The 23,057-nt window shown below is 50.5% G+C and overlaps 2 protein-coding genes across 3 annotated transcripts; one reads left to right on the forward strand and one right to left on the reverse strand.

Annotated features, from left to right (window-relative positions):
• Positions 1 to 3,796: 3,796 nt before the first annotated feature.
• NDUFB6 (NADH:ubiquinone oxidoreductase subunit B6) lies at positions 3,797 to 6,713 on the forward strand. The gene is made up of 4 exons (XM_061558191.1): positions 3,797 to 4,059; positions 4,983 to 5,078; positions 5,806 to 5,850; positions 6,359 to 6,713. Exons 1-4 carry the CDS (start codon positions 3,874 to 3,876, stop codon positions 6,428 to 6,430), a joined length of 399 nt encoding a protein of 132 aa, XP_061414175.1. The 5' UTR covers positions 3,797 to 3,873; the 3' UTR covers positions 6,431 to 6,713.
• A 1,552-nt stretch (positions 6,714 to 8,265) lies between these two features.
• On the reverse strand, positions 8,266 to 16,233 carry TMEM215 (transmembrane protein 215). 2 transcript variants are annotated; one of them, XM_061558155.1, is made up of 3 exons: positions 15,719 to 16,233; positions 13,682 to 14,728; positions 8,266 to 11,298 (listed from the first exon to the last, which is right to left on the reverse strand). In XM_061558155.1, the coding sequence occupies exons 2-3, from the start codon at positions 14,660 to 14,662 to the stop codon at positions 10,060 to 10,062; spliced, it is 2,220 nt and encodes a 739-aa protein (XP_061414139.1). In that variant the 5' UTR covers positions 14,663 to 14,728; positions 15,719 to 16,233; the 3' UTR covers positions 8,266 to 10,059. The 2 variants fall into 2 exon arrangements, with proteins under 2 accessions (XP_061414139.1, XP_061414138.1); XM_061558154.1 differs by having other exon boundaries at positions 15,473 to 16,233.
• Positions 16,234 to 23,057: the final 6,824 nt, after the last annotated feature.

Below are 23,057 nucleotides of genomic sequence, written 5' to 3' on the forward strand. Positions count from 1 at the left end.
AGACACCAATGGCTGGGGAAGATCTCTACCGTCTTCCGGAAGATCTCTACCGTCTTCCGGAAGATCTCTACCGGCTTCCGGAAGATCTCTATTGTCTTCCGGAAGATATCTACCGTCTTCCGGAAGATCTCTACCGGCTTCCGGAAGATCTCAACCGGCTTCCGGAAGATCTCAACCGTCTTCCGGAAGTAAGAGACCTCTTTGTATTGAAACTCTCGACGACTTCCGTCTGCCGGCTCTTCCGGAAGATTATTCCGCCCGTTTTTTACAACTTCCGGAAGAGGCCAACCGGCAGATTGCCTTGGTAAGGGGTGGGGGTCGTCGGTGGGTGGGGGTGGTTGGTCGCGGTGGGGAGGGGGGTTTCCCATCACGTGACCGATTGGCGCACGTGCCGTCACGTGACCCGCGTTCCCACCAATGACGTCACGGGAGTTTCCTCGCGATCTGGTTACGACGGAACCGTGCAGCACCGTCTCGTATTTCATTAAATCACCCAGATAACTTTAGATTTATTAAATAACCGCGACAACATCTCGGTATTATCAGACAATTAAATTATACACTTCGGGATTTTCCCCAACATGTCACCATTATACCATGAGAAAAAAAAAAAAAAAATGGATAACGTCGCTAATTAAATTGCACCGCACGAAACGAAAACAACTTTTGCCATTCCGCAAATGGCACGTGGCCATTGAACGCCTCTCGCCCAATCAGCCGCGGGGGCTTTCGCCTGCCCGCCCCCACTGCGCTGGGCCAATCAGCGCTGACCCCCACCCCAGCCCATGCGCACTGGGGAATCTCTAAGGGTTGGGGGGGGGCAAGGTGACCCCCAGGTGGGGCGGGGGGGGGGGCCAAGGTGACCCCCGGGTGGGGCGGGGGGGGGGGGGGCAAGGTGACCCCCGGGTGGGGCGGGGGGGGGGCAAGGTGACCCCCGGGTGGGGCGGGGGGGGCAAGGTGACCCCCGAGTGGGGCGGGGGGGGGGCAAGGTGACCCCCAGGTGGGACGGGGGCCAAGGTGACCCCCGGGTGGGGCGGGGGGGGGGCAAGGTGACCCCCGGGTGGGGCGGGGGGGGGGGCAAGGGGACCCCCGGGTGGGGCGGGGGGGGCAAGGTGACCCCCAGGTGGGGCGGGGGGGGGGGCCAAGGTGACCCCCGGGTGGGGCGGGGGGGGGCAAGGTGACCCCCAGGTGGGGCGGGGGGGGGGCAAGGTGACCCCCAGGTGGGGCGGGGGGGGGGCAAGGTGACCCCCAGGTGGGGCGGGGGGGGGCAAGGTGACCCCCAGGTGGGGCAAGGTGACCCCCCAGGTGGGTGGGGGCCAAGGTGACCCCCCGCAAGGGTCAAGGGTCGCGGCGAATCGACTGAGAGGGGCCATCCGTCTTGCATCTCGCACAATCTCCTCGTGCTCGTTACAATTGTATTGTCTGAACCGGTCATTGGGACCACCCGTGGGTCGACTCAGCCTCAAGTTAGTACTTGGTGCGATGTGTGAACTCACTGGGAAGACAAAGGCGGCCGGGCGTGGGGCTGGCCACGCACCCCGCCGTGTGCCACAGCGCTGGCCTTCATAGGTGCTCCTCGCAAACATCAATTGTCCCCAACAGTCTATTGCAGGTTACTGATGGACAGCCAGTTTTGTTTTACCAGGTTTAGCTTTCTACCAGGTTTAGCTTTCTTTTTTCACACTTTTGTTATGTAGGCTAGGCGTAGTCACAACCCGAACCTCTCCATAATAAAGGCTCAGTCTTTTGTTATGCAGTCTATTCATAGTCTCAAACCGCACCTTACCATACTGAAGACGGAAGCTTGTGTTGCCTCTGAAACGTCGTGATTTTTATTTTATTTTACTTTTATTAATTTAAATTTTTTACCTACGTGACTTTAGCGAAAAAGACCTAAGAATATAGTCTGTTAAAGGCAATAAGTATGCTAATTACATTTATATAGTGCTTTTTATTAAGGGGCCGTCCATAAATGACGTCACGCACCTGGGGGGGGGGGGGGGTCAGACATTTGTGACGATGAGTGACGAGGGGAAGGGGTTTGAGAAATGTGACTTCACATCAAAATGCGCAACTTTAAATAAATATAGACAACACGTTCTACTTAATTAAATAGACTTTTTAATAAATGTTTTCTCCTACAACATCAGAGTGCAGCGCCACATTAAATACGCACTACAATGACAATATTTTAAAGCGATTTGAAGCATGTTTTATTTTGGGGGGGGGGGCAGAGCTTTGTGACGTCATATTTGAGGGGGGGGGTCTGACTTTTTGTGACGCCGTGTGACGAGGGAGGGGGGGGGTCAAAAATCGTCCAAAATCGCGTGACGTCATTTATAGACGGCCCCTAAGAATCTCGAAGCGCTGTACAGGACACAAAAGCAGCAGCAGCAGACACTCAGCATAAAAATAAGTACATTTTAAGAATCATTAGTGAAATGAACTAAACTTTAATAAGTGGAAGCGTATAAATATATTTCCAGGCGCATTTTAAAAATGTCCACAGATTCAGAGATCGCTGATATCTCGTGGAAGAGCGTTCCATCGCCTGGGGGCTCCACGGGAGAAATCTCGGCCACCCATGGACCGAAATCATGACCTGGGAATGCAGAGAAGATCTGCATCCCAAGATATTAAGAGAGCGTTGTTATAAGTGTCACCTCGGCTATATATTTGTGACAAATCTCTGCTACTTAGCCCTGCTCGAACAAAAATTTAAGAAAAAAACACACAACGACCAAAGATAACATGAATATACTGTCGTTATTCAACTGTGTAAAACCCACATGGCATTGTATTAGCGTGGTAAATTTATGCGTGTATAAGAGTCATTTTGTCACTCGATTGACTGGGTGAATTTGTAATTTTGGTGACCCCAGGGTCGCTGTTGCAAATAAGACTCTCGGTGCTGGTCTTTTGAGTTCTCTCAAATAGTTAATCATCTAAATAAAGTCCACACATTTGAGCTGGGGAGGGGGGGGCTATATCACCATAGCCCCCTATGCTGGTCAGTGTGGAAAGCTGAAGGCTGGGAGCATTAGGCGTGGAAGCATAGAAGTTATCCACAATATCGGTATTTTTGGGTTCGATCGCGTACATTTAAATGTGTCGTTAAACCCGCCACCACCCGACACAGTCAAATAGTAAGGTTTGTCACGACGGGTTTAACGACACGTTTATAGTAATAGGTTTTTAACCCTTTTATCTGGCACCAAAACTGACACCTTTATACAAGGGATCATTGCAAAAATGATCATTGCAAACATGATCCCTTGTACAAAGGTGTCAGTTTTGGTGCCAGATAAAAGGGCAAAAACCTATTACTGTATCTTGCTACTGGCAAAGGAGGTCTCATAATGACACGTTTATATTTACGCGACCCACCCCCCTCCCAAAAACAACCCCTCTTATACTCTTAGCGTTTTCAGGTAAAGTCACGTAGGTAAAAAATAATAGAAAAAAAATAATAGAAATAATAATAGAAAGAAAATATTTATATTTTATTATTAGTTATTATTTCTATTATTTCTTTTACCTACGTGACTTTACCGAAAAACCTAAGAGTATGAATCCTTGCAGTCACGAAAGCTTCAAATCTAGAACCCCTCTTATGGCTAACATTACTCGCAAAATCCTCCTTTACGGAGTGAAAGCCTCGAAGTCACACACCAAGAGGAGCCTGCCCCCTGCTGCCAAACCAACGCATCGCACGCCACCACCACTCAACTCTGGGGCTGGCGCTAGAGGTCAAATAAACCTCTGAGCTGGCAAGGCGAGCCGAGCGCGTTTTTTTAATGTCACAACGTCCCACTCGGCTCACCGTCCGATTGAGGCCGCGATCTCTTCACCACCTCCACCACCTCCGCCGACATGGCGAGCGAGCCGAGCGCGGATGTCCGCCTCCGTCGCCAGCAGATCTTCACCCTGCGGCGGCAGTGGCTGCGCGACCAGGAGCTGAGCCCCCGGGAGCCCGCGACGTTGCCCGGGACGCGGCCGGGCCCCGTGGCGGCGGCCTGGGCGAGGTTCCTGCAGCCCGGCACGGCGTGGAGGCTTCGCGTGAGCGGCTCCGCACGACTCACGCAGGAGACGTTCTCTCGCAACCCTCCTCGCGATTATCACTTCCACCACCTCCCCTCCTGTCTGCCCTGCCTGCTTATTAACGCCTTCGCCCGCGTCCACTGATTATCTAAGCGCCTGTCGAAGGCCTCCACCGTCAGCTGCACGCTAACCCCCCAAGACGTTCACCTCCACTCGCTCGGCTTTAACCCTCTGAACGTGACCTTCACCGTCTCTCGCTCACCTCCACTCGCAACCCCTTCGCGTACCACCTCCGCCTACATCGACCCCTTCATCCTCACCGCAGTGCGATTGTGGCTACGCGACCTCAACTATGGGGCAGTTTAGGTTGGCTACGTGCGGTGCGAAAGAAGTTAGACACGTATACACGTGGGACATCTCGTGAACCGATGTCGTCTGTGCGCCTTCAACGGAGGAGGGGCAGCAGACCCACACGAACTCCCTCTTGAGGGCCCTCTCGTCGTGGTTAGCGGACCTCGACAAGGACATTCAGCTCTTGCACATACGGCCATAGGCAAGACTAGATGAGAACCCTCACCTCCACTCTTAACAGCAACCCTCCCTCGCAGCCACCCTACCCCTCACCTCCACTCTAACAGCCACCCTCCCTCGCATCCATCCTACCCCTCACCTCCACTGTCACTCATCCTGACCATGCGATAGTTTTGATATTTATGCTGGTGATGACTGTGTTTGCGTTTATGATGGGATGTTTTGTTATTATGGCGATGATGGTATTGATGTTAATGGTAATTATGTCGATGGTATATTTGGATGTTGATGGTGGTGTTAATAATGGTGGTGGTGATGTTGATGGCAATGGTTTTGATGTTCATGGGGATGGTGGATGTGTTGGACAATGGTATTGGTGGTGACAATGGTGGTGTTGATGTTGTTTGCAGACGTACCGTGCGGCACAGTCGCTCTCGTTTGGATTTCGCTTTGTTCTGGTCCCGGCCTGGATCGTTCACTACTACTTGAAATACCACGTGGCCACGGTATGAAAACAACCACCACCACACAATTCCACTACTACCACCACATGCACCACCACAAACAGCCTTCACATTTACAGCCATCACTACAATACCAGCACAACCACTACAATACAACGACAACCTCTACAATACCATTTTGACCACAACCACCACAACTACAATCTCATCACAACCACAGCCACCAATGTTACGACAACCACAGTTACCATTGGAATGCCACCACTATACCAGAAGCATCACTACAATACCACTACATCCATCAGACTACCATCACAGCCACCAATTCGATACCACCACTACTATACCATGACAACTGGTTACCACAATGCCACCTCTTTACAATTATACCAAGACACTAAATATAATTACATTCACACTGACCCGTAACAATACACACAACCACACAACAAACCATAACAACTATAAGCACGAGTACACAACAATCATAACCACAGTATAACCTCAACAATTATCACATGCAAACAATCACCACAACATCCAAATATCACTGCTACACAGCCACAACATTCACGACAAAAAACAAACACACGGCTAAAGTCACAGCACATGATTACAATACCGGCAATACAAATTACATACAAGTGCATCAGCATTACAACCACATCAACATCTACCACGACCACACGACACCACTATTAGTCATCTACTGTATATTGATATTGTTGGAGTGATGTTAATGATGTTGATAATGTCGATGTCGTTGCAGGACGTACCATACGGTCATTGTCGCACCAAACCTAGGGTTTACCCGGTGAGTGTGTATGTCTGTGTTTGCCTGTGGGTAACTGTCTTTGTGTTTCACTGTGTTTTACTGTCCGTGTTTATATCTGTGTGTGTGTGGGAATATGTGGTTGTGTACCCATGTGTGTGTTTTTGCGGTGTTTCTGTATGTTTGCCTGTGAATGTGTGTACATCTATACTGTATATGGGGAGCAGTAGTGTAGCAGTTAGCGTGCTGCACTACGAATCCGGCCCCCGAGTTCAATTCCCACTCACGACCAACACTAGTGACAATTATCTGAACTGGTCTTGGGCCTCCCCTAAGTCGACTCGGCTTCAAATGAGTACTTGGTGCGGTGTGTCAACATCGACCACTTGGGAGACAAAGGTGGCCAAGCGTGGTGTAGCCACCCACCCCCGCATGTGCCGTGCCACCCTTAATAGGTGCTCACTAACCGCACTGGCCTCAACAGTCTGTTAAGACTTTTTGTATGTGTGTATATTTTGTTGTATTCATTATGCGTATGTGTGTGCTGCAGGGTGACACAATTGTGGAGACTGGGGAGGTGATCCCTGAACTGAACATCCCCCACGCCGATCACCACCACTGAGACCCCTGTCCATCCCCTGCGAACTCGACAAGTTTGGGTCAAGTAGCCAGGGGGGGGGGGGGCATAAAGCAAATTGAGGGAGCACAGCACATGGCTAACCACCCCCCCCAATACACTGTCGTAAATGTGTTGTGGGGAGGGAAGCTGCCCCTGCTGCCCCCTATGTATCTACGTCTACGAGTAATGCAAAACCCACATGCAGTGGCCTACCTTAACCATCGTCATCACCAACATCGTATTGATTGATTGATTGGAGAATTTAAATAAATGAATTCTAACTTAACATCTGTGGGTGTGTCAGACTTGTTTTCTGAGCAATGGAGAAAGGTGTGATGGGGGCTACGGTGAGGGTTCGGATGGGAGGTTATATTTAGGATTTGGGACGGTGTTAGGATTAGTGTATGGTTTATGATCAGAGTTTATTGTTAAGTTGATTGGCATAGGGTCAGTGCAGGGGGTAAAGATATTAAGGTTGGTTAGTGTTTGGGTTAATGTTAGGATTTGGGTAAAGTTTATGATTTGGATAGGGATGCATAATACTACAGAGTCCATGTTAGGGTCTGGATTCGAGTTCAGTTTAAACTTTGGTGTTAGTATTAAGATAGAGTAAGAGTCAAGGTTATTAGTGTACGAGTCAGGGTTAAGGATGGGGTCAGAGTTGGGCTTTTAGCTGTTAGGGTAGGTCCAGTTTAAAGTTTGGATCAAGGTTATGAATAAGATAAGGATTTTAACTGTTAGTGCCAGGGATAGCTTCACAGTTAGACTCAGGGTGGAAGGTTGTGTCAATTTCTTGGCAATTGATTATTGCTGGGCTGATTACGATTAGTGCTGAACGAATCTTCCAATAATCATATTTGAATCCCACAATTCCACCCGACATCCCTGCAGGAATCCTGTTTCTTCTATGGGTGACACCTGTGTTAGTACTGTGGGATCCTAATATAAGCAATTCTACCGTTGAAGAAATGCTGTCCTCCGCTGACCTCGTAGTCCAGAACTCCCCTCCGTTATCTATGCTGTCGACTGCTCAAGTCCAGGTTCAAAATCTCGCTCTTTTCCGCCACCTGTGACTTCTTGTCTATATACATAATAAATATGCCCATTCCTATATTTCCTGTCGGGACACGATATGAATCCAAATTGTATGTCTTGTGTATCATGCATTAGTCTCCCATTCATTTTAATGGAGATGTTTGAATCACCATTGAAATTAATTGGAATTTCATGGACAATTCCTAAGCTGTCACAGAATCCCAATGTATTCAATGGAGATTCGTGTGTATCCATACAAACAAGTGGGATTATTTGATAGCTTGAGAATCATTTGGTAGAATCTAGATTTGAAGCTTTCGTGACTGCAGGAATCCATACTCTTTGGTTCTTTCTTTTTTTTTGCTTGCTGTGGTTTTCCCACCTGATGATGATTGCTTGTGTTGCAATCGAAACGTCGTGATTAATTTCATACCTACGTGACTTTACCGAAAGAACCAAAGAGTATTTGGTGGAATGTTAATCATTTCAATGGACAAGCAGGAATCGCCATTGAATTCAATTGTTATTCTCCGACAGTCTTAGGAAACGTTTGTGGCATCTCTACTAATTTCAATGGCAATTCTTGCTTCATAAAAAATAAGATTGTGTTGCATGATCCTTATGATGTTTATAAATCCCAGTCAGTAGAAACATTAATGGCGAAGCAAGAATCGCCACTGGAAACTGTCAGAGAATTGCCATTCATTGTAAGCTTTGCTTCTCCAGTGGTTATAATTGGCTGCCTGACACAGCAGAACACGATTGCCATTCAGCAGCAAACGCTTTGGCAATTCCTGCATAGAACACCCTGGCGATTCCGCGATTCCAAAGATCTCACAATCCTGTTAGGAATCATATTTGATTCCGAGCATTGAATTGCAATTCGAGGTGAGGGTTCATAGGAATAGCCCAACACCGCTGCTGCTGACAGCTCATTAAAATCATCACGGAACAGCGTGTGACAAGGACAATGAACTCATTTTAATTAGAAGGCCCAGTTAATTGCATCACATTAATCAGCACACATTATTTTGTACATTATATATTACTGTATACATGTGATAAAAGCACACACTGTACATGCATGAGCATGGTATATGTATACCCTTTATAGACTCACCAATTCAACTGTTTGTGAGCAACTGTTATGGCTGTTGTGAGCACGCATTTGTGTGTATGGTGAAGATAGTGGTGCAGTTGGAACTACCAGCTGCTGTTGTCTTGCCAGGGGAGAGTTTATTAAACTACTATCACTTTTTATTTTACCAGGTAAGGCCGACTGAGCTATATAGCTCTTTTTCAGAAGCGACCTGGCCACAAATGATCGCTCAACGAAGTGGCTTATCACGTGGGCATTTATAGCAGCCAAATACTCTAAAGCAGTGGTTCTTAACCTTTACTGCAGCCTTGCACCGCTTTGGTTCTCCATCGTATAAAAAATTAGAATGTAAATAAATACATAGGTTTGATTTAACAAAATAGTACTCACGTGCCCGTGCTTAATTTGTGTTTCGATGATTTGCCTTTGAAAAAAATCTGGCATGTATCGCACCCCCAGAAAGGGCATCTCGCACCCCCAAGGGGTGCGTACACCACAGGTTAAGCACCACTCCTCTTAACGCATGTTGATTCTAAATGTGGAGGGTAAAACCAGAGGACTTGGAGAAACATCCACACGACCACGGGGAGAACATGCAAACTCCAAATATACAGCAGGCGTCAAGATCGGGATCGAACCCACGACCTGCATACCAGGCAAGGTAATGGATATCTTCCCACCATGACCACTTCAACCACCACCACTGCCACAACACTAGTAACTGCAAGTTTTTGGGCCAAGTCGACCTGGGCAAGACCCAGACCAGGTAAGTTGCGTTTGAGATACAGAAAATTCATCTCAATGGCATCTCACTTGTTAAAATAAGGGACGGTAGGAGAAGTTGCAGCCCTTCGTCAATGCACTGATGGATTAAGGCCTCCCCACGCAATCTGGGTCTTGGGGGTTGTTTGGCCATACTTCACCACACTGGTTAGTTCAAGTAGGTGAAGTCCCAGGACTCGTTCAGATATCACTCGCCACTGATGTTAGCAATGGTCAATAATCGGACTCTGGTCACCGGTTTATAGTGCAGCACGCTAACCAGTGGTGTATCTGCTCCTCATACAAAGGACAGTAATACTAGAGCAATGATATTTAATAGCAGTGATAACCAATATATCTCATCACAGAACCCCTAAACCACTAACCCTCATCATAACCCTACATAAAACCCACACGCTAACCCAAACACTCTATCACGAACCTTGCCCCTAATGTCATCGCCATAACCCAAGCCCGAACCCCAACCCCAACCAGTTACCATGATTGACATTGGCCCTGGTGCAAGGAATAAAATGGGGGGGCCCTTGTCCAATTTACACCGAGGCTCATCTCACCCATAGACCCCAATGCAGATGTACGGCCTGCACACATTGATTGTTACACAACTGACCCCCAACCCTAGCACCTGAACTCTATCATGAGCCATAACCCCACCAGTAATCCCAAATCCTTACCTCAAGCCTTAACTTTAACACTGCCCTTGACCCTGCCAACACTACACCACTGTTTCACCATCTAACACCCAGCTCGGGCCTTCCGCCGTCCCTAGCCGTAGCGTTACACCCTCTAGCCCTGACCCTTCGGTCCCTGCCCGTCTATCCCCTACCTCTCTCGGGCCTGCCCCTTCCTCTGCGCTTGCCTCTGCATGGAGGGGGCAGTGCTGGGTGGCGTGTGGAGAGTGGTGCAGGAGGAGCCCCGTGGAGCCTCTCCGCTCGGGCCCCGGCTCCACGAGGAGGCAGGGGGACACGTGGGCCATGTGGGGGCCCGATGGCTCCAGCTTCCAGCACAAGGTCACACCGGGAGGGGGGCCCCGACGACCACCCCCACCCTCTCGACGCCTCCCAATGGGTTTCCCCTCCAGCAGCAAGCACGTCGGCATGGGGAGGCAAGGAGGAGAAGGAGGAGGGGACGACGATTGATGAAGAGGAGGAGATGATGATGATTGCGGTGGTGTAGAAGTGGACAATAGAGGAGATGGAAATGCAGATGCTTTAAGATGTGGAGGAGATGTATGTGATGATTGTGGTGGTGTAGACGTGGATAATGGAGTAGGTGAAGGATGTGTCGCTGCTGGTGGTTGAGTAGGTATAGTCGTAGACGATCTAAGAAGCGCAGATGATTGAGGGGGCAGAAATTCTGACGAATGACGATGAGGAGGTGGAGAAGCAGCTCGAGGTGTCGACAATTGAGTCGGAGGTGCCGGAGGGCCTGGCGGTGGAAGCCACCCCTCGGACGCGCGCCAGGCCGACTCACGCCGGGAGCCCCCTAGCAAGGGCCCGCCGAGAAGAGGCAACGTGGAACAGGTGGACAACCGGGCCCCCGTCTCTGCCGGGGCGAGCATGAGGCAGCCAATCCCCGCGTAGGTGGACGTCCTGGGACACACGCGGCCCATGGCTTGCGAGCCGGTGGACAGGGTGGACAACCGCTGGTCCACGCAGGCGCAGTGCCCGCCGAGTAGAGGCGGCAGACGCCGCGGGGGAGGAGTGTGGAGGTGCAGGTAAGGAGTCGAACCGTTGGGGTCCCAGCCCAAGCAGCCGGCACTCAGGTGCGCCGATGAGGCGGGGGAGGAGAGGGGACGAGCGGAGGTGGATGCAGGGTGGTCCTCCATGTGGACGCCACGGGTAGCGTCAGAGTCTCCGTTGCCCCAGCAAACCAGGGAACCTAGCCTGGCACGGGCGGTGGAGCCCGGAGGGGTGGCGGGTGGAGTGGGCTCCGTGGGGACTTGGGACTTCACCTGTGGGGTTAGAGTTTGGGATAAGGTTTAGGTGCAGATTAGGGTTGGGTGTTAATGTAGGGGTTAGGTTTAGGGCCAGACTCAAGGGTAGGGTCACGGTTAGAGGATAGGGGTTAGGGTTACATTTGGGGTCAGGGTGGTAGAAAGGTGGTTAGGGTTAAATTTGGGGTCAGGGTGGTAGGGTTCGTCTTTGGTCATTGTGAGGGTGGGGTTGGGTTTTGGGGTGAGGTGGATTAGGGTTATTAATGGGTTGGGGTTATGGGTGATGCTTCTGTCAGGCCTAGCGTTAGGGCATTGGAGAGACTCCCCACCAGCAGACGGGACACAATCATAACCTGGATCTCCTCCCGCACGTCGCGACGAGTAATCCCTGTGGGAGACGAGGGGATTAATCGAGAGGGGGTGAGAGGCGGGCAAATATTGTTTATTATCGTTATTAATGTGTACTTTAACTGTTCAAATACGAGCGTGACAATGTTCGTGCATAGGAGGATTAGAGTATTAATAGCGACCTGTATCAGGTTTCCCCTCATAACCATTATAGTTTAGAGCCTCTTAGGTGAAGGCCAGTTACGGGGGGGTTGATTGATCCCACTTCACCACGATGATCAGTGCGAGTTGGTGAAGGGTTAGTTGAGGGTGCAGGGTGACCATATATCGCTAACAACTGATGTTAGCCATGGTCAGGAATACAACTAAACTAAAAACTATGTTTTATTTTACCAGGTTATCCCACTGAGCTATATATATATAGCTCTTTTGAGAAGCGATCTGGCCACAAATGATAGCTCAACGAGGTGGTGTATCACGTGGAGATGTATTGCAGCCAGATACTCTGAACGGGTGTTCATGCTAAATGTGGAGGGAAGTACCGGAGGACCCGGAGAACAATCCACATGACCACGGAGAGAACATGGAAACTCCACATTCTCAGGCGTCAGGGTCGGGATGGAACCCACGACTGTCTGCATACCAGGTGAGGTAGTTCACAACTCTGGCAGTGTGCTAACCGCTGCCATCGGCCTTCTCTCCTGTCCTCCACCAATTTTCTAAAAAGGACCCCCCCCCCCCTCCCCAAGAAAAGGGATTTGAAGAAATGTGGTGTCACAGTTGGGAGTTGGCACACTTCAAACCTTGCACACAAAAAACACCTGTAGTAGAACGAGATTCAACAACAACCATCGCAAGTTTTTCGCCCTACCTTCACCCTCACCCCATTTTCTTCACACTTCCACGCAATAATAACACGACTTCATGGACTAACAAGGAAGAATTAGCAGAATGTTATTTTCAGGGTTTTTTTTTATAGACTCGATACTATTTGAGCCAAATGTCAGATTTCTAGCGTTTTGTGTCGTACTTTTTGTGCCATGGTTGCCATTGCTTTAGGAGAGGGCGGGGGGGGACATTTTGCAAAATGTTGGGTTTCAGCTTTTAAATGAATGGTTGTCGCATTTGGATTGGGCACCCTTCCTCGGCCTAGGTAAAAGCAGATAACAAACTCTCATGAAATGAAATTAAAACATTATCTTGATATTGTCCTTGTTGTAAACATGGACTCGAGTATACTTGTGAATAATTGCAGCTTTTCGAGCCTTTCGAACGTCATTACATCAGTCTTCTCACGGCCGGTGGCCTCGTGCTGCCGAGACGAAGTATCCGAGGGGATGGGATACCAGGAGGCGACACTTGAGACACCAATTGTCAGCGTGGTGACCATTCCCGGCCACGGCACACATCAGCGGCGAATTGGTATCTGAGCCGGCCTTCGGCTCTATAGCCCTTCACCAACACCCATTGACCAGCGTGGTGAAGTATGGTCAACACCCCACACCCCACCCACCCCCATGATTGACACTGTTTGAAGGAAGCCTTCATCCAATCGCTGGTTGACAATACACTGCAAATTAAATATTTTCCCACTCGTGTTGACGACAAATCAAATTCTATGCACGAGAATAGATTATTGGGTCGACGCAAATGACGTGTAAATTAGTTTGCTAACGTTACATTTCGGTTAATTGCAACAAACAAGACATACGACACGCGTGACAATTCGTGACACTGGCAACGCGCGGCTGGAAGAGAATCTTGAACAAGGATATTCAGTTACACGTTAAACAATTAGCAATTTAAGCGTTGTTGGTTTTCTTTATTACTTCTAAACATGAAATTGTAAATTGAGCCGAGCAAGCGAGCCCAGGTCCTCTCTGTGCGTTACCTGAGAAGCATTGGTGCTCGGGGCTTGCGTTAGGACTTTTTTTTCATGGTATCAATGTTAGTGCCAGGGCTAGTGTTGGTGTCAGGGCTAGTTTCACAGGGCTGGCAATGGTGTTACAGGACAAGTGTCAACGTTAGTGTCAATGTTGGGCATGAATCTCACCTCTTCACCTCCTCTGCTGCTGCTTCCATCCCTAGCCCCCGGGGTCCGAAGGGGATCCGATTGGATCCCTGAAACCTCCTTCTGCTCCCACTCCTCCAGGCCCAGCCGCTGGGGAACCCGAACAGGAACTCTTTCACCTTCTTGAGAGTCCTCAATATGAACCCCGGCTGGACCCCCTTGAGAGACATTTGAATCACCTTGAAGGTCTCCCTGGCCCCTTGTAAGGATCCCTGGATCCACGGTAGTGTCACTTTTACCCTCTTGAATATCTTTTGGACTATCAGTAGCATCCTTAAGAACACTTTCAGGGTCTTCCTCGTCCCCTTGATGGATTATTAAATCCCTAACAGAGTATTTTCGATTCCTTTTAAGATCCCCCTTACCCCTTTTAAGATGCACAGAACCAAACAATGTCTCATTGGAACCCCCTTCTTGGACTCCTTGACGCCCTGGCTGGATTTTTAGACCCGTAGCGGAGTCTCTGGAACCCCGTTTAAGGTCCGCGCGCCCCATTTTTAGAACTTCTGGGCCTAAAGTTATGCCCTTGGGACCCCATTCAGGATGCCCCTGATGCCTTGCGGTGCCCCTATGACCCACTTGGTGAATATTTTTTAGACTCCGAACGGAGTCTCGAGAACCCCGTTTTAGAACAAGACCCGGACCTCCAGCCACGACCTTGAGACCCCACTCAGGGTCCTTGGGATCCCGTGCAATGCCATCTCCCCGAGTCTCCGCGGGATTCCGCCGACCCCGCCGCAGGAACGGAATCCTGGGGAAGTGGCGCCACCCCCGTGTGATGCGGGCGGCCGCGATGATTGCGAGGCCAGGCAGGCAGATGGCGAGGCCGAGCACGAAGAGCGGCACGGGCCCCAGCATCTCCCCCCGCAGCCCCGACACGGTGAACATGAAGCCGAAGAAGAGCACGATGGAGACCAGGGCCACGGTGATCCCCGTGCGCGGGTCCAGGTCTTCCTGCTTCATGGCGAGCGAGCCTTCGGGGAGGTGCCGGATGGAGTTGGTCACAGAAGGAACCGTGGAGCTGGGACCCTGGAATGGCAGGGAGACCGGAGAGAGAGTGACGGACCAGTTGGACGACCTGAGAGAGGGAGGGGAGTATTGGGACACGCGACTTTGGGGGGAGAGTGTGGAAGGGAGGTGACTTCTGGTTTTGATGGGGGTAGGGAGAGGGGTGCTTTGGAGAAAACTAAATGAATGGGATAGGGAACGAACAAATAGGGATACCTGGGTTTAAGGGACCTATGCAGAACCTGGGAAAAGGGAGGGGATGATGGAGGTGGGGATCTGGGAAAATGAGAGGAAGTGGAAGAGGGAACCTGCGGAGGGAGGGGTGGGATGTGGTAAACACCTGGGGAGGGGAATCACTGAGGGGTTCGGGTTGATATGTTGATGAAGATCTGGGAAAATTTAAGCTGGAGTAGTGGGGACCTGCGAATGTCGAACTGAGACTGGGATTAGGATGAAATGGGGGAAATCCGGGAAGGGAGTCCTGATGTGAGGTAGAGGGACCTGGATAGGAGAGACCGAGCGAGGGAAGACCTGGAGGGAATAAAATATGATTGTAAAGAGGCTCAGAAGAGGATGGACCCTTTAGGAGCGACTCCGATATGAGACCTGGGTGGTGCAGAGCGGCGGCGGAGAAAGCCACGAAAACCAGAAAGGCGACCGGACACCGGAGAGTAGCTGAACGAACTGGGTAAAGAGACGTGGGAAGACAGCTGGCAAACTGTTTACTGGGTCGGTGGAGGGAGAGCCGCGGGTCGCGAGGGGTACCTGGGGGTATGGTAGGGAGAGACCCCGGGAGTGGTGGATAAGTTGTGGCGAGAGCTGGGCGGAGAGGAAGACCGCCCGATGAGGTCGTATTGGAGCTCTCGATAGCTTGAAAGAGCGGGATATAAACTTCAAACACTCGGATGTTCTTTCAAATTAAAATGCCTGTTCTATCCAGAGTCATTGGTGCTTTCAAAATACAGGTTCCTCGACGATCAAAGGCCCCCTTGTGAACCACGTCTCACGTACCTTGACTTCCGTTCAAATAAAAGTATCTCGATCGTCCAGAAGCCTCGGTCAAAAAATAAGGTTCCACCGATGATTGTCCCTTGACTCAACTCCTTCAAAATAAAGGTCTTCCAATAATCCAGGTTACTCAAAGTGATCGTCTCTCGATGATTCGGGTTCCGTGACGCCTCTTCAAGGTAAAGGTCTCTCGATCATCCCGAGCCCTTGTCTCGACTCCATCAAATAATGTCTCTCACTTTGACCCTGAGGATTTGCGTGAGAGCCGAGTGTTTGGTGAAGGCAGTGAAGACAGCGAGTCTGTGCGCGTGCGTGAGAGAATGCGAGCGAGAGACCGTGTCAGAGACGTGAGTGTGTCTGTGTAAGCCGAGGTGTGTGAGAACATGTAAGTAGAGTGTGTATGTACGTGTATGTGTGTCTGTGTGTGTGTAGGTGGCGGGTGTGTGTGTGCATTATTTGTATTCGTGTGTCTGTTTGCGAGTGGTGTGTGCGTGGACGCATGCACGTATGTGTGTGTTCGCTCATAGCACTTGCCCCGCAGTATGTTAAAGGCTATACGGGGGATCTTTGTACTGTGCGTGTGAAAGTGAGGATAAGTTCAGAGGGTTTACATTTTGACAGAGGGGTTGTTCACATCCACAAGCGGACACATATACTGATACACACACGAACACTCATATACTGTCACAAATACAAAGATCCCCCATATAGCCTTAACAGACTGTAGGAGCAAGTGCTGTTAGCGAGTACCGATGAAGGCCGGTACACGTACAGCACACGAGGGGGTGGGATTCCAGCACCACGCCCGCCCGCCTTTGTCTCCCCAGTGGCGATGTTTACTACACACCGCTACACCAGGTACTCATTTGAGGCTGAGTCGACCTAGGGAGAGGCCCATGACCGGTTCAGATAATCGTCACTGGTGGTGTTGGCCGTGAGCGCGAATCGAACCCTGGTGGCCTGGTTCGTAGCGCAGCGCGCTAACCGCTGCACCACCGCTCCCCACATGGAGACACATGTACTGATACACATACACATTATGTATACATATATTTTTAAACACACACACTGTGATACATATGAAGTATAGATACAGACGGATGCATACGTATGTATATCGTTGTTCCAACTTACGAACCGTTAGACTTAAGAACGGGGTTCTCGAACGGAACTCTGTTCGTAAGTTAGGGACTGACCGTATAACGCACATAATGTGGTGACACCTGTGCCTCACAGCAATAATTACCTGGGTTCGATTTCCGCACGCGGGGGTCTCTGTTGTGTGGCGTGTCTATGACCGTCACCTGCTCTGAATGGGTTTCCTTCGGCGTCTCTGGTTTTCTGCCGAGCTAATGAAAATACAATGCAACTGGTATTGGCCCAACTTCTCAATTCTGAAATATGACTCTGTTGGGATTAGGGGCCGTCCATAAATGACGTCACGCGATTTTGGACGATTTTTGACCCCCCCTCGTCACACGGCGTCACAAAAAGTCAGACCCCCCCCCTCAAATATGACGTCACAAAGCTCTGCCGCCCCCCCCAAACCATATTTCCATTTAGAAAATAAAACATGCTTCAAATCGCTTTAAACTATTGTCATTGTAGTGCGTATTTAATGTGGCGCTGCACTTTGATGTTGTAGGAGTGTTGTTATAACAATTCTATATTTATTTAAAGTTGCGCATTTTGATGTGACGTCACATTTCTCCCTCCCCCCCTCTCTTCGTCACACATCGTCACAAATGTCTGACCCCCCCCCCCCCTAGGTGCGTGACGTCATTTATGGACGGCCCATTACGCACAGCGTACATCGCCCCCACCCCCTCGACTGTGGAAAACCGAGGCTTTCCTGACTAAACATAAACTATCCATGCATACACGGGGGGCATACGCCTCTGTCTCCCTATGGTTTATATGATGCCACGTCTATGCTGCCCGCCTTCACCAACCAGCTCGGACCAGCGAGGTGAAGTATGGTCACATAACCCTCGCGCCCCACACGGCGTGTCGATAGACCGTGGCTGATGATGAAAACCACACAACTGCATTTACACATACAAGAAACCCGGTATAGTCTTTAACACACTGTGGGGTGAGTGCTGTTAGTGAGCACATATGAAGGCCGGAACGGTACACGAGGGGGTGGGTGGCCAGCGCCACTCCCGGCCGCTTTTGTCTCCCTAGCGGCAATGCGTACACAACGCACCACGTCACTCATTTGAGGCTGAGTCGACTGAGTTGAAGCCCAAGACTGTTTCAGATACTCGTCACTGGTGTTGGCCGTGAGCGAGAGTCGAACTCGTGTTACCCGGGTTCGCAGAGCAGTGTGCTCAGCATACGAATTCACATGCATAAACAGAACACAAATAGATACAGCATGCATACACACACTGATGTCCACTCCCACTCATGTCCACACATACCTACACCCATACACAAAGGTCCTCTTATAGCCTCTTCACACTTCTGGGACTGTTCGTGAGCACCGATTAAGGATGCGGCGACCTTTTACCACGTGCGAAGAGGTGTGACTAGAAACCACGTTTCAATGTCCAACACATGCCCGGGATGCCTTTGTCTCTCCAACATTACGTATCATCAATTCAACAACTATCATAATCAGCAGCATGCCTATCATCAACGCCACCAATAACGAATAAACCAGTCGTCTATCGCTATTATCATCACCAACACGGGAAACATTTCCATAACCGTCATCATCAGCGTTATCGATACAATCGTCCACATCATCATCATCACCACCACCACCACCACCATTAACCACCACCATATAATCATTAGCATCACCATCAACTTAATCACTAACATCCTCACAATCATGAACAAAATTGTCATCAACGGACATAATCATCACCACGCCACCGCCATCATCATCAGCACCAAAAACATTATCACCAATAACCGGCGTATCATCATCGTCATCATCGCTGCTAATTGTGGTGGTGGCGATGATGGGTTAATTAGGGATCGTGCCAGGACACGTGACACCGAGCAGCTGCCGCTCCCCGCCCCTGAAACGAGAGAACTTCCGCGGATTTTCACAGCGCGCATTCCGCTAAAATGGGAAACAACACCCTCTTCCTCGGGCCCAGTCTTCCTCCAGCACGGAGCCCAGTCTCCCTCCACCACGGGACCCAGTCTCCCTCCACCACAGGGTCCCAGTCTTCCTCCAGCACGGAGCCCAGTCTCCCTCCACCACATGGTCCCAGTCTCCCTCCACCGCGGAGCCCAGTCTTTCTCCACCACAGGGTCCCAGTCTCCCTCCACCACGGGTCCCAGTCTCCCTCCACCACAGGGTCCCAGTCTCCCTCCACCACGGGTCCCAGTCTTCCTCCACCACGGGTCCCAGTCTCCCTCCACAACGGGGCCCCAGTCTCCCTCCACCACAGGGTCCCAGTCTCCCTCCACCACGGGTCCCAGTCTCCCTCCACCACAGGGTCCCAGTCTCCCTCCACCACGGGTCCCAGTCTCCCTCCACCACAGGGTCCCAGTCTCCCTCCACCACGGGTCCCAGTCTCCCTCCACCACGGGGCCCAGCCTCCCTCCACCACAGGGTCCCAGTCTCCCTCCACCACAGGGCCCAGTCTCCCTCCACCACAGGGTCCCAGTCTACCTCCACCACGGGTCCCAGTCTCCCTCCACCACAGGGTCCCAGTCTCCCTCCACCACGGGTCCCAGTCTCCCTCCACCACGGGTCCCAGTCTCCCTCCACCACAGGGTCCCAGTCTCCCTCCACCACAGAGTCCCAGTCTTCCTCCACGACAGGGTCCCAGTCTCCCTCCACCACGGGTCCCAGTCTCCCTCCACCACGGGGCCCAGTCTCCCTCCATCACGGGGCCCAGTCTCCCTCCACCACGGGGCCCAGTCTTCCTCCATCACGGGTCCCAGTCTCCCTCCACCACGGGTCCCAGTCTCCCTCCACCACAGGGTCCCAGTCTCCCTCCACCACAGGGTCCCAGTCTCCCTCCACCACGGGTCCCAGTCTCCCTCCACCACGGGTCCCAGTCTCCCTCCACCACGGGGCCCAGCCTCCCTCCACCACAGGGTCCCAGTCTCCCTCCACCACAGGGCCCAGTCTCCCTCGACCACAGGGTCCCAGTCTTCCTCCATCACGGGGCCCAGTCTCCCTCCATCACGGGGCCCATTTTGCCTCCATCAAGAGGTCCAGTCTCCCTCCACCACGAGGCTCTGTCATCCCTTCCACGACAGTATCCAATTCTCCCTATACCACAATGACGAAGAACATCTACCAAGAAGAACTTCCAACATAAAATAATATTTTCTTAAAACTGTATTGGAGAAATAAGAAGAGACGCATAACTTCAGAAAGTATTAAACATCTCAGGTTTACTGGACACAAATATAAGAACCTAGCGGGTACATTTCGGGAAACGATTGAAGAATTTAATAAAAGACTCAGGAAATATACTTTACCGTATGAGCAAAAGAAGTGACACCATATTATTGGGTGATGTTGCTACTGCGTTGGTAGTGGCGGTGCACAAACACAGATACAAAAAAAATGCAACATATTTGTCAATAATACTGTGGCCTTAATATGAACAACTATATAGTTAGAGACGATGTGTTTAGCATCACATTTACTGAACACAATTCCGTAATTGTTTGAAAAACACAAAATATTATATATACATACATCCCTTGCACTAAATAATAATAATCGCTTGTGTAATTGGGGACAATATAATATATGTGTTATATCGGTGTCAAACTAGGATCGAGATGTAACAAAGACCGTTATTGCCAAAAAACACATCTGGCAGTAAACCAACATTTTTTTCAAGCAAGCCTGACTCTGCTGGCAAGACACTGAATGTCGAACATCATTTTTATGATTATCGTATTGAACATTGAGATGCAGTTCATGAGCAGGCGTGCAATCGATTGTGTGGCACGGCGGCGGTGAGGAACGGCGATGGCGTGGGAGGCCGTCATCCGACCGTGGATGAACCATGGCAATAAAGACTCGTAGCAGCAACCACCACAATTCACGATTAAGTCGTGAGGTCACCACAGCGCTTTTGCCAGGCTAGGTGGACTTTCAGATCATGTGACGTGTCGAAGGATCGCTGAAAGGTCAGTCAGGTGTTACGGGTGAACTGGCAGAGATGACTGGCAAGATGCACACTTGTGCTCGCCATAGCGACACTGTGAGTGTGTCAAACTGCCTAGCAGCGTCCTTCACGAGGCCGATCTTGACACTGCTGGTACCGGTCATTGACAAAATCCACTCAGGTCCACGTCCTCCTGTGTTACATCAGTCCATCTCTTCGCTCGTCCGTGCCGGGCCCGTTGTGTGCACCGTCCATCCGCACAAACAAACGCCGTTGGGCATGTGGTGGCTCGGCATGCGAGCTATGTGACCTGGTCAACGCACCCTCACCTGCCGAGGGACTCACTAATGGGACACGCATTTAAATTGTTGAAAAATATAAATTTGACCTGAAAATGTTGTCGAGCTGAAACATCTCGTTTGCTAAGGTGTACAGGGGGGTGTCAAGTGGCACGTACATAGCAAACACGTCATGGCACGGAAACAAACATTTGAAAACACGTACACAGTTTGCATTTGTAGAAGGTCCAATTTAAGTATAGAGTGTCAAGAATAGGAACAAGACAGCCGAGGGAGCGTGCATAAACATCACCTTTTCCATAACTTTCAAGGAGCTCATCACGCAATCCAGTCTGGTTAACCCCAGGACGGACCGTCGGCAGATCAACCTAAATGTGTTAAGCCGGCACATGTGTTCCTGTAAATGATTCCACGTTTCGCAAGCATAGAGAATAATAGGGTATAACTGTGAGAATAGCCACAGCTTCGTGTGGAACGACAGGCCAGGCAGCGTCCCACACGGCGTTACGCAGCCGATTAACAGATAATGCCCGCTCGACTAATCTGGAGTGAGACCTCTGCCAAGCGGGAGCTGCTCATGAGCAAACTCACTGCCCAGTTACGTGAACTCCTTCACACTCTCTACAACCGCCACACCCGTCGATCAGAGTTGGAGGGGGTGGAGTATTGGATGACACACAGCGCCCAGGTAGGTGCTTTGTTTTTGGTGAGGATGTTGGTAAGGCGCCATCGCTTAGTGCAGGGGTCGACACACCAAAATAACAAGAAAAGCTTTTTATATCGGTAAAAAACCCCCCTTAATATTTCAAGAGCCGCAGTGCAAGTGATGAATCACAGACGGTGATCCTTCATAAATAACGCCACGAAGTGGTCCTGAAAGAGCCGCATGCGTCTACGGAGCCGCACGTTTCTGACCCCCTGGCTTCGTGGCACGCTGCCCATCTTGAGCATCAGAGAGAGGCGTTGGATTAGCGTCCCCCTTTGTACCAAATTGGAAGTCTCTCGCTCTCTCTTAAAAACCACACGCGACCCCCCCCCCCCCCCACAGAGCAGCCGGGAATCTAACCCGGAGCTCAGCTTCTTCCGTAACGCGACACGTGAATTCCCAGCGGGGTCTCGGTAAACAGCGGATTTATAACAGAGAAGAGGGAGATTACACAAACACACAAAGATAAAGATCCGCCGTGTAGCCCACGTAGACTGCGAAGGCAAGCGCTGCAAGCATGCACCCATTAAGACAGGTCATGCACATATAAATAAAACATCTAAACACCACCTACATATCTTCTTGGTTCTTTCGGTAAAGTCACGTGACTTTACCGAAAGAACCAAGAAGATGAATCCCTGCAGTCACGAAAGCTTTAAATCGAAACCACCTACATAGCTCAGTGGGGGGGGGGGGGGGGGGGGGGAAGTCCTGTTAGTGAACGATTATACACATATAAAGAAACAATATACAATATCCCCGATATAGCCTATATAGAATGTTGGGGCAATTGCTGTAATCAAGCACGTGTTTTTAAAGGCCGAAACTGTGCACTATGGGTTTGGTGTGGCCAACACCACGCCAATCCACCTTTGTCTCTCCAAGTGCGGATGTTTACACGACGGACCAGGTGCTCACTTAAAGCCGAGTCGACACTCACAAATACATAAATGGAGACGCATATACGACACACGTGAGCATATATGGACAGCCGGGTGACTCAGGGGCAAGAAGTCCTGGGTTCGATTTCCGACTGTGTCGGTAGGGTGGGTGTGTGCTCCCCGTGTGAGTGTGAGTGGAGTTTGTGTGTTCTCCCCCTGAGTGTGAGTGAGTGTGAGTGGAGTTTGTGTGTTCTCCCCCAGAGTGTGAGTGAGTGTGAGTGGAGTTTGTGTGTTCTCCCACTGAGTGTGAGTGGAATGTGAGTGGAGTTTGTGTATTCTCCCCCTGAGTGAGTGAGT

This window comes from Lethenteron reissneri, chromosome 24 (genome assembly GCF_015708825.2).
Source record: "Lethenteron reissneri isolate LAM-NWPU_2019-01 chromosome 24, ASM1570882v1, whole genome shotgun sequence".
Lineage (NCBI taxonomy): Eukaryota > Metazoa > Chordata > Hyperoartia > Petromyzontiformes > Petromyzontidae > Lethenteron > Lethenteron reissneri.